Below are 12,726 nucleotides of genomic sequence, written 5' to 3'. Positions count from 1 at the left end.
AATTGGTCTGAAGTTCAGTGATATGTGTATGGACTCCCAACCTTGCAGCTGGTACACATTTGTCCTGGCTTTGGGTGTAGCTATGGCTGAGTTGACCTGACCAAATGATGAAAACAGTACTCGATACTGCGAGTTGATTGCTATGATTTGATGGCTTGCTCTGGACCAGACTTTATTTATGGATGCATATTTTCAAAATTCCTACCAGAATGGGAGATTCTTCAGATCAAGGGATATGCTTATCTCCTCACAATACTGTATTGATAAGGATGAGCAATTTATAAATTAGACACTCTATTGGGGGAGATAAAGGCATGACGTGGCTGATTCACATACTTCCATCGGTATGAGTAGATTCAGAATGAGGGAGCCATAGAAGAATCCTCACTAAACCTTCTGAGAAAGAGAAGGTGGGGGAAGATGCTGATAGGTTTATATGATTCAATGTGAGTAACGGTTGGCAGAGTTAGCTGATGGTAAAGCTGTAGTTGTAGAAGCTTTAGCTTAATGAGAAGGGGAGCGCATTCTTCATATAAAGAATGGACAATGACTAAGATGGCCGGAGTGTGGCTTATGGTGCATTTGAATCACTTGTTACGGTTCTTCTAACTATTGTATTTGTAACTCCCACAAAATGACTGGATGTTAGTAGCATGTGTGGGAACACAAACATGGAGATTGGTTGGTTTTGCCATCCTACTGAGTAAACAATGCAGCACCTTAGAAGTCAGAATGGGTTGTCTTATGACCTTCCCAACCTTCTTAAACTGTCAAAACTTTTTAATGTAGGGCAGCATTTCTATAAACTTTATGCAAACTTCCAGTGATTTTGGAAAATGTTTACTTGCGTTCTGTTAAAAATTTGAGACTGACCTCAAAATAGTTTCTTCCATGGTGTACACACACACACACACACACACACACACACACACACACACAGTATTCTTTTTGTTTTTTTAAGGCATTCTCATGATACTAAGATAAGTGTATTCAGGAGAGAACTATTTGTCTACAGTCATGCACTGGTCACACAGATAAGTTTAAACACACGTTGTCTGTAATAAACTCATGCATACATGAACTGAAAATCCAGTAGCAATACTTTTTGACTTATCCTTGTATTGCTCAAATTTTAGAATGAGATTTAATGATTACAAAATGAGAAAAAAATAGCAGGCATATGAAAAAGCCTTGTACTTTAGGGCTGGGACCACAGAATAAATCTTTTTCAATCCAGTCATAAATGCATGAGAGGCTTAGGCTCAGTTCTATGAACCTGATCTTGAGTTGCATGATTCCCTTATCTCTTTCTAATCATATAAGGCAATAAGACTATGACGTCCAAGGTATCAGAATGACACAATAAGTTTACCTTCACTTAAAATCATGTCTGTGAAGAATATAAAAAATTCCAATGCCTGACGAGCTACCCAAGAGGCAGGGTATGAAAAGAAATGAGCAAGTCAAAGGCACACCTCAAACTTCAGAAATGTTTAGACTTTGAGGCTATAAGTAAGACCTTGGGATTTAGAGTTAGAAGGCTAATGGTTAAGGCCTAGTTACATTAAGCACTAGAAGTGAACTTTGGTTAATCAATTACCCCTAAGAGTCTCAGTTTCTTTATGTATAAAAAGGGGACTTATTATATTACCTACCCTACAGTGTTATTGAGAAAGTTAGATGATCTAAAATATATGAAAGTACATTATAAACTCTAAAGTGCTGTGCAATACTATCACCTTTTAGTACTCACAGTGGCAAAGATAATGATAATTGGTTACAGTACCTTCTCCCATATTATCACAAAGGACATTTCTCCCTCTGTTTCCAGAATCATGTGGCAGCTTTTAAAGTATGAAACAGAAAATCTGGGGTTCGGATTTTAGCCTTATGCTTCATTTCTTGGATTTCTGTTGCTTCCAGGCATGGGAAAATGGTGAAAATAAACATTTTATAATAATACTTGAGAATATTTGATAATAGGAAAACACAATAGACAAACTTCATTTAGCTTTATGTTTTTATGAGCTCCTCTATATGGACAAAAAGCTAATATAAACCTTGAAATGTTTATTCTTTCAGTTATCTACCTCATACTCTACCATGCCATCTTTGTGTTCTTTGCCTGGACCTACTGGAAGTCTATCTTTACACTCCCACAGCAGCCAAACCAGAAGGTAAGATTACTAGTTACTTCATCAAGCTAAGTACAGAATAAAGTAGAAGTGTTAACATATCACGAGAGAAGGCAGAAAGAGGAGTAAATCGCCTTCCATTATAAAGGAGAGGTTGATGGTAACCTTAGTGGAAAAGTATTAGTGATAAAGGTAACTTAAGAGACTGAGAGACAATGAAAGGAATTTGGAAAGCACCAGCCATGGATAGCTTCCAGACTAGAAGACCACTGTTTGCATTAGTGATATAAATATAGATACAAGAACCTCCTTGGATACTGAATCCGACTCAGCACTTCAATTATTTGTGATTTTGAAGAATAGTTTCTTAAAAATAAGAAACTGTTATTTTAGGATCTGGCAAGACTCTGGAAATCATTTCAGAGGGGGACAATCAATAATTAAATAAATTGTTTTTAAGCAGAATTATTTCAATGTAATGGTTTTATGTAGCATTTGGAGGGGGTTTATTAAATAATATGTGATCATGTCTATAATCACATACTGCAGAACCAGGTTAGGTTCTACAATAGATACAAACAAACCAAGTAAATATAGTGGTTTAAGTAGCTCCCTTCAGGAAACCCAAATGGTTTACTTGAAGAAGACAATTAAATACAAATGAATGAAATAATTTAGGAATCGGAGAATAAACAGGGGTCTAAGAGAAAGTAAACAAATAGCAAAGTGGCACATATGAATCCTACCTTATGAATAATTACACTAAATAGATTAAACCCTTCAAACAAATGGAAAAAATAGGCAGAATGGACTTAAAAACACCATGCAGCTGAATGCTGTCTATAAAAGACACTGAATCAAACAAACAACTAGGTTATAAAGGAAATAAAGGAAAAGGATATTCAATGCAGATAGTAGCCAAATGTAAGGTAATGAAATATTTTAATACGATCCTTCTATCCATGTTTCTGTAACTCCCCTTTGAAGACTGGGCGAGACTTTGCCAACAGGGCATGTGTAACACTAATAGACGGAATTGGTCAGTTTTCGTTGCCACTCATTACCCATCTCAGAAGTAGGAACAAAGAGAATTCCAGGACTACCATGGAAGAGCCATTAGTAGAATACATTTGACATTCCTCCCCGCTTGAAGTGATGGAGGCAGCAGAAGCCCTGCCACATCTAGAACAGAGGTTGTGGCAAAGAGACCATGCGGCAGAGAAGAGTAGTGCCAAGACTATGAGACTGCAAGGTAAAGTAGTGGGAGGGCTTCCTTGCCCATGGAGACCAGAGACCAAGGGACCATCTGGCTAAATGGCTGCAGACCAGAGAAATAAACTTGGCTGCTGGTTGAGGACGAGTATTGCTGTAGACTCATGACTGCTTATTGATCCTGACTTGTGATAAATTGTTACCTTCCCTAATAACCAAAAGCCAAACTTCTGACGCATGGCGACCCTATAGGACAGGGTAGAATTATCCTTGTGGGCTTCAGAAACTAATTCTTTATGGGAGAAAAAAAGCCTCATCTTTCACATGGCTAACCTCATGGTTAGCAGCCCAATATATGACCCACTATGCCTCCAGGCCTCCCAACTTCTCTACGAAACCCCTATAGTTGTGAGTATTGTCTGTGAGTTCTGTATGACTGTTGCGATGAATTATAGAAACCAGCAGGAAAAGTAGAGTGTTGTGGGAGAACAATTGGTGTCAGAAGAGGTAAAGAAAGATTGAGGGTGGAAGGTTGTCAGATTTCTGCCTTGTGGCAGACAGCCTTGGGCATATGAGGAGATGGATTCTCCTTCTGCCTTGTCAATAGAGGTGGCCCCCAAGTCATTTTCACACCAAGTAATGCCATATAACTAGGGGAGCTATATCAGACAAAATAGACTAAGTACAAAATTGTTCGAAAACATAAAGGATATTATATATTGACAAGAGTTAATTAATCAAGAATATATACAATATATAACAATTATGAACACATTTACACCTAAAAAGAGCACAAAATATTATGAATATTATGAACATCAACAGAATTGAAAAGAAATAAATACATTTGTAATTATAGTACCATTCAATATACAACTCTCAGTAACGGATAGGACAACTAGTCAATAAGGAAATAAAAGGCTTGTAAAAGCCTGTAAGCCAATTAGACCTAATGCACACTAAGGTCAGTAAAAAGTATTGCTACAAAATCAATGAAATCTTTATTAAACAAAAATATTCAAATGTGATGCTATAGTTTCTCAACATATCCTAAATTAGGGCTGTACGTTCCTGTAGGTGATATTTTCCTCTAACGCTTCCTGAAGAATCCTGTGCTCTTCCATTTATATCTTGTCAAAATGGCAGCTTTGCCATCCTTCTTGTTGTTAGGTGCTGTTGAGTGGATTCTGACTCTTAAGGATCCTATGTACCACAAAACAAAACACCACTCAGTCCTTCACCATCCTCACAGTTGTTCATATGTTTGAGCCCATCATTGCAGCCATTGTGTCAGTCCACCTTGTAGAGAGGTCTTCCTCTTTTCCACTGCCCTTCTACTTTATCAAGCATGATTTCCTTTTCCAAGGACTGGTCTCTCCTAATAACATGTCCAAAATACTTGAGACAAAGTGTCACCATCCTTTCTTCTAAAAAGCATTTGGCTGTACTTCATTCACAACCGATTTGTTTGTTCTTTTGGCAGTCCATGGTATTTTTAATATTCTTGGCCAGCACCATAATTCAAATACATAGATTTATTTTTGGTCTTCCTTATTTAATGTCCAACTTTCACATGCATACGAGGTGATTTTGAAAATACTTGGCATCTTGAACTCCAGTCCATTAAATGCCCATTATCCAATGCCATTGAGATGAACCCGAGTCATAGCCACCCTATAGGATAAAGTAAACTTACTCTTTAAGGTTTCTAAGATTGTAAATTTCTAAGGAGTAGCTAGTCTTATCTTTCTCCTTAGGAGTAGCTGGTAGTTTGAATCACTGACCTTGCAGTTAGCATCCCAGTGCTCAATCCATTGCACTAGTGGGGCTCCTTATCACATGGACTTTATTTATTGCAATGGCCCAAATTGCCACAGCACATTTCCAGATACCCCCTGCAGTGCTGCCTTAAGATGGAAACTCTAATTGAGAACGTGATGATATTACAATCTAAAAAATGCATCCCTAGGTATGTTTCTTGAAACAAAATGTGTGGTTATATAACTTTCAATTTATGAGTCAAATCACCTCAAATAAGTTATTAATTTATATTACTTTTTTGCATTTTGTAATTTTGTTATTTTTTGAGACTATGTTTTGGGAGCAAAACATATACCAATTAAAATGTTATGACATTGCAATGCAGTGAATTATTTAATATGGTTCTTCCAATCATAGCTTCTGTTACTCCCACCAAGTGACCTTCATTTTCATGATGGGTCTAGGTAAGAAGGTGAGGGAAGATAGTTATTGGATTATAAGCTTCAGCTATCAGTGATTGTTAACAGGTTAATTGTGAGTACCATTCTGTTAGGTATAAAATGAGCTATCATAGATACAGAAAGTGGGGGAGGGGGTCTCAGTGTCAACAGAAGAGAAGAACTAAGAGTAAAGTGCATCCTTTGGAAACTTAGATCCCGCCACATTGAACCCTCTTGATCAGGGAGACAGCTGTGATACAGGAGTGGCAGAGGAGCACCAACAGAACCAGGAGCCAGAGCATGAAACAGAGTAGTAGATTTCTCAGCCCATAGCACATGTAAAGCTGAGTGTTTGGAGTCTGGCTTGTGGAGTAGAGTGCCTCCAGGTACTTAATTGGGGGAGGCTGGCTTTGCTGACCCATGGATCTGAATCTGAGGCTTGTGGCAGAGTGACATGCCTTTTGGGCATTTATTGACAGCCTAAAAGAGCTATTTAATATTGCCTGATCAGGACAGAGTCCAAGCCAAGAGACTGAAGGCCAGAGAAAGGTAGAAACAGCATAGAAGAAATTGTTCTGACTAAACAACTCTGTTCTGAGCATTTCTCAGATGAATTGCAACCTGTTAATTTCCTAATAAACCACATAACTATGCATGTTATGTGTGCATTGTCTAGCCATTGCAATGAATTATCGAACCCAGTTATAGAAATAGAGTGGCATGGGTGAGACGGGTGGAGTCAGAATAGTATAAAAAAGGATGGAGGTTGCAGGCGAGTCTGACCTCTGCCTAGTAGCAATCAGCCTTGGGAGCTAGAAGAAGTTATATATGACTCCACACCTCAATTTTCTCAAATATGTACAATTCAGGGACATTAATTTGTATTCTTTGAGTCTTAGAAATATTCTCACCTCCCCCAATAACATGAACTCACTGCACCTGATGTTCCTATCTAATCCTTCAAGTTGCTATGTCACTTTGATCCCATATAGGCAGTTCTTAAAAGAGCATATGAGGTGGTACCCCCACAAGACTGGAATTGTGCTGGGCAGATTGGAGCTTTCACATTATGCATTTTCCCCACTAGGCAAGGATCAGGCAACTCGCTTGGAGTTAGTGCACTCAGTGGCGTTATCTGGGAAGGTTCTCTCTGGTCATAGTGGACTTTTTTTTTGTGAAAGCACTTTCGCTTGAACCTCATTTTTTTGTGATGGCCGATTTAAGAGAATAGTGTGCAGCTGTGAAATTTTGCTCCCTGCTTGGGAAAAATGCCGCAGAAACTGTTGTGATTGTGAACACATAAGGACATCGCTATGGGAAAAACTGAAGTGTATGAGTGGTTTTCTCATTTCAAAAAGATGAAATGTCAGTTGATGACAAAACTCATTCTGGATGTCCACCAACTTGCCAAACGGATGAAAATGTCGACTTGTAGTGCATTTTGAGTTTTGTTTCACCAGGTCAGATTGTTAATCAAGCTTTCTATTTAGAGGTTCTGAAAAGGTTGCATAACAGTGGGCAACACAAAAGACCTGATTTGTGGCAGACGGGAAGCAGATTTTGGTACCATGACAGTGTATCTGCTCACGCAGCTATCTCAGTGTGCCAGTGTTTGAGTGTTTGGCAAAAAACAGCATGCCTCTCTTGCTCTAGGCAGCAGATTCACCCGACCTCACTCCATGTTTCCACAAATGAAGAGGGACATGATAGGACAGCAATTTGATGAAGGAGAAGAGGTGAAGAAGAAAAAAACAAGGGAGGTGCTGTCAGCCATTCAAACAGATGAGTTTGAAAAATGTTTTCAAGAATGGAATTGGAGATTCGACAAATGTACTAAGTGTAATGGAGAGTTCACTGAAGGCAATAAGGCTGTTTGTAAAAATTTTCAAATATAATAGGAACTCATGACACATGGAATCCAGGAACAGGAATGGGAATAGCGATAGCAGAAGGGTAGGGGGAAGGCAGGGAGATAAGGGAGGGAAGGGAACCGATGACAATGATCAACACATAACCCCCCCACACACACACACACACAAACACACATCCCTCCAAGGGGAAAGACAGCAGAAACCATGGGGGAAGGGAGACAGCGGTCAGTGTAAGACATGAAAATGATAATAATTTATTATCTATCAAGCATCACAAGGGTGGGGGGACAGTGGAGGAAGGGGGAAAAAAGGAGCTGACACCAAGGGCTCAATGGAAAGTAAATGTCTAGAAAAGAATGATAACAACGTATGTACAAGTATGCTTGATACAATTGATGTATGGACTGTTACAAGAGTCCTAAGAGCCCCCAATAAGATGATCTTTTAATATAAATAAATGAAAAAAACATAGACATGGTAATCACACACAAAAATTTTTTTAAATACATAGCTTTGGGGGGGGAATTCCGTTTTGGGGGATACCCCCTCATAAAGCTTAAGGCAGACATTTTACTAGTTAATTAAACTGTTGCTTGCTTTAAGATGATTTTAGGGATATTTTTGGTTTAAGGTTGGAAGATTATACCAGACCAATCATTTCTGGGATTCATCCCAACTCTGTGACTCCAGAAAGTGTGCAATCCTTGAGAATTTGAAATCCCATTCTGCAGTTCCCTGCTTTTGATTAGGATTCCTCAGTAGCGGTGGTTCTTAACCTTCCTAATGCGTGACCCTTTAATACAGTTCCTTATGGTGTGGTAACCCCCCCCCAACCATAAAATTATTTTCATTGCTACGTCATAACTGTAATTTTGCTACTGTGATGAATTGGGCGACCCCTGTGAAAGGGTCATTTGACACCCCCAAAGGAGTCGCGACCCACAGATTGAGAACCTCTGCTCTGTGGAATCCTTGATCTAATGAAGAATAGACAAACATACAAACAAAACAAGGGTATACATCCTGATTTAAAATAAGGAAAGGTATGTGTCAGGTACAAATAACAAACTGGATGAATGAGGATTTCAGGAAGACTCATTAACAAACAGTGTTTTGCAGCAGATACAATGTTGCTTGCTGAGAGCAAAAAGCACTTGAAGCACCTTTCCTTTTTTTTTTTTTTGAGACAAAACAGTTCAGTTTTATTATCAAATCTAGCAATTCTACAAAAACTCAGTAATATTGTGGGAAGTATTACTGCCTATCAAAGCTTTGGGTAGATAGCACTTTAGTGCATCACGTATCTTTCTGATCTTACGTGCCAGTTTTCACATAAAATGGGTTTTTGCAAGTCAGCTGAAGAGGGAAATATTTGACTCTCTACTTAAAGTGTTAATCAAAAGTAATGCTAACTAAATTAAAATAACAGCCATAGGAAACTGCATCAGATTACATCCAAGCAAAGAACAATGAAGTAATTTTTTAAAAGTATACTAAATCAAATCTCATTTTACTCTTGGGATTACATGAGGCAGTAGTACTAGCTAGCTAGTGTCTAATATTGCACTTTTTTTAGCATAAACAGAGCTAAACACAGTGCTGAACACTGACAATATCAGTACTTACAATATACATCAGTGTTTCCTCTAAGTCTAACATGCTGACTATAAAGCTAATGTGTTTAAGTTTTCATTGTCAGTTAAGGCAACAGAGAAAAAAGCTTAAGGATCTTTAAATACATACAACCATTTATCTCAGTATATTGCCTTCTAGAATAGTCTCATTTTTTGTGACATTAAAAATTATGCAGTTTTTCTCATTAAGGTGTAACCAGCAATAATGGAAAAGGTACAATATAAAATAGTACATTTGTTTCATTGTTGCTACACTGAACCCTGACTTGCTCATCTCCTCCCCAAGACTCTTCTGTAAGGGGATATCCCATTACCTACAGATGGGCTTTGGGTCCCCAATCTGAACTCCCCCTCATTTACAATGATATGATATTTTGTTCTTTGATGCCTGATACCTGATCCCTTCAGCACCTCGTGGTCACACAGGCTGGTGTGCTTCTTCCATGTAGGCTTTGCTGCTTCTGAGCTAGATAATCACTTGTTTACCTTCAGGCCTTTAAGACCCCAGACGTTATATCTTTTGATAGCCGGGCACCATCAGCTTTCTTTCCTCTAATTCTTCAATGCTTCCCCCGCCCCCACTATCATGATCCCAATTCTACCTTACAAATCTGGCTAGACCAGAGGATGTACACTGGTACAGTCAGGAACCAGAAACACAGGGAATCCAGGACAGGTGATTCCTTCAGGACCCGTGGTGAGAGTGGTGATACCAGAGGGAAGAGGGAAGGTGGGGTAGAAAGGGGGAACTGATTATAAGTATCTACATATAACCTCCTTCCTGGGGGATGGACAACAGAAAAGTGGGTGAAGAGAGGGAGATGTTGGACAGTGTAAAACATGACAAAATAATAATTGATAAATTATCAAGGGTTCATGAGGGAGAGGGAAAAAATGAGGAGCTGATACCAAGGGCTTAAGTGGAGAGCAAATGTTTTGAGAATGATGATGGCAACAAATGTACAAATGTGCTTGACAGAATGGATGCATGCATGGATTGTGATAAGAGTTGTACGAGCCCCCAATAAAATGATTTTTAAAAAGTCCCAATAAGGAAAAAATAGTACATATGAAATCACAATATTCAGTTACAGTTCAATAACTAGCAATGACTAACTGCATGTAGTTGCTTCTTTTTGGTTTTACCTTTGGCCCCTAGGTAATTCTTAAACTGCTAACAAATATATCCAACTTTTAACCCTGTATGCTTGTTAATTTACAAAAAATTTTAAATAATTTTATTGGGAGCTATTACAGATACAACATTCACATCAAGCAGTGTTATACAATTGCTATCACAATCAGTTTCAAAACATTTTCTTTCTTGAACTCTTTGATATCAGATCCCCTTAATCCCCTCCCTCTCCTACCTTATCCCCAGGATAATAGTTTTGGGTGTTTTATGGCCATATCTTATATATCCACTCACATATAATTCTGTTATTCGATCCCATCAAGTAGGGTTATACAGTCATCAGTGCTATCAGCTCCCTATTCCCCCTCCTCACCCCATCTCTACCTGTACCCTCAAGGTAACTACTACTCTTGTTACTGTTTCTGAAGGGTTATCTATCTTGAATTTTATGTTCAGAAATATCTTAATATAAAAATGAACCTGAACAAATAGAACATGATTAATGGGGTAATACAAATAAAAACCATAATAGTAAGAGGAGGAAATATTAAAGAACTAGAGGATAGTTATGTGATTCATCAGTGCTATACCACACCCTGGATGCTCCATGTGGCCCTTCTGAGAGGGACTATCCAATTATCTTACAGATGGGTTTTAGGCCTCCACTACATCCCCTCCCCTTCCTGTTGATTTGATTGCTTGTTTTTGAACTTCTGATACCTCTTCTCGTTGACACCGCATGATGAGAGTGGTGTGCTTCTTCCATGTGGGCTTTGTTGTTTTCCTGATGGATGGCCGCTTGTTTAACCACAAGCTTTCTAGGACCACAGATGTTTTATATTTTTAATAGCTGAGCACCATCAGCTTTCTTCACCTTATTTATTTATGCACTCATTTTGTCTTCAGTGATCGTGTCAGGAAGGTGAGTATCATACAATGCCGCATTATTAGAACAAACCGTTCTTGTACTGAAGTAAGATTTAAGTATAGGCCCTACGTCCATCTGCTTCCTTATTGTATTTACATATAAATACACACACACATATAAATGCATATATAAACAAGCACACACACAATTTCAGATTATACATATATATAAATTTTTTCTTCTTTCTTCTTTTTCTTTTCCCCCCTCATGCCCCATTACCGTGTTTACCCTTCGTTCACCTTGCAGTAATTCCTTTCAGGTACAACCCAATTGATCGAACATGTATAGAAAAGCTACACCCTCCTCACCATCCATTTTAGAACACTTACTATTCCCCTGTACCCACTATTGTGAGCTCCCTGCTCACCTTCACCTCCCAACCCCCAGGAACCATCAGACTAGTCGCTGTCTCTGTAAGATTGCCTCTCCTGCGTGTCTTGTATAGATAAACACCCCAAATCCCCAACAACATACAGATAGTCACAAGACTAACAGGGATCCTGACAAAGAGCCGATGAATCTCCCTCTGTTAGATGGAGAGAAGGCCATGTTCAAAACCATCAGTCCAGTCCCCCTCTCTTCCAGAGCTGCATATCCCGGGTCCCACTTGCCTAACAACTCATACTCCCTTTTAGTCTTCAGCATTCGTGTCCGACAGGCGAGCATCCTGACATTCCCATTGCTGTTCCTGTGGTCAGCCCCACCCCGTCACCAGTTACGCTTTTAGACATCCAGTTTGGCCCCCTTGTGAGTAATCTCCAACCAGTTCAGATGGGGTGCCAAGTGCACCCCCTCCGAGTCAGAGGTCTGTGATTTTCCCCCATTTCGGCAGGCCAGACAGGTCACTCTCCCCAAACTGTTTCTTCAGTGCTGTCATCTAAGGAGCGGATGTCCTGTATGCTTTTTTAAATAGAGGACACAATTTCTTCTAATTTATCCTACAGTGTTTATATAAAAAATAGTTTCAACTAATTTTTAGCCATGTGATACCCTGCAACTTGTTTGTCAAGAGACTGAGGATTTAAAGTTTTATTTCATGTCTTCTCATAACGTGTGATTTAAGGGGGAGAGAGGGGGGAAAGAGGAGCTTATACCAAGAGCTCAAGTAGAAAATGTTTTGGAAATGAAGATGACAACATGTGTACAAATATGCTTAATATAACTCATGTGTGGAATATCATAAGAGCTCTAAGATCCTTCAATAAAATGATGTTTTTAAATGGGGAGAACCACAAATTGGAGGCTCAGCCTTGGGAAAATCTCTCAGCATCCCATTGCATTTTTTACCTCGAGAATGGTCATGAGAATAACCCCTACCCTGCATGAGAGGTGGAATGAAGTGAGTACCACCTTCCCAGATGATTTATTTACATACCAAGGGGGGGCGGGGCCGGGGAAAGGGAGGGTGGCGCGCGCATTCTCGCCGTTGCCGCCTCGCCTCTCGGGGCTTATGGAGGCGCCTCGCGGGCTCCCCCGTACACCCAGATCACGCCACGACCTATTAAAAAAAACTTGTGGATAAATTGAGTAATATTAAAATGATATAAAAAATTAGAAATAAAATCTAAATTTTTCATTTAAAAAACCCAAAACTTGTGTTGAATACTTAT

General features: G+C 39.1%; 1 protein-coding gene across 2 annotated transcripts in view; it reads left to right on the top strand.

The window, feature by feature from the left end:
• The window catches only part of ZDHHC15 (zDHHC palmitoyltransferase 15), a 174,296-nt gene that overhangs the window by 33,963 nt on the left and 127,607 nt on the right, over positions 1-12,726 (top strand). For both annotated transcript variants that reach the window (XR_012781146.1, XM_075539114.1), the window contains exon 3: positions 2,083-2,177. Coding sequence is in view for 1 of the 2 variants with exons in the window: in XM_075539114.1 (XP_075395229.1) it covers positions 2,083-2,177 (95 nt within the window). In the remaining variant the exon portion in view is untranslated. The remainder of the gene's footprint in view (positions 1-2,082; positions 2,178-12,726) is intronic.

Source organism: Tenrec ecaudatus, chromosome X (assembly GCF_050624435.1).
Source record: "Tenrec ecaudatus isolate mTenEca1 chromosome X, mTenEca1.hap1, whole genome shotgun sequence".
Lineage (NCBI taxonomy): Eukaryota > Metazoa > Chordata > Mammalia > Afrosoricida > Tenrecidae > Tenrec > Tenrec ecaudatus.
Note: the sequence above shows the minus strand (reverse complement) of the source record. Positions and strands in the feature narration are given on the sequence as shown.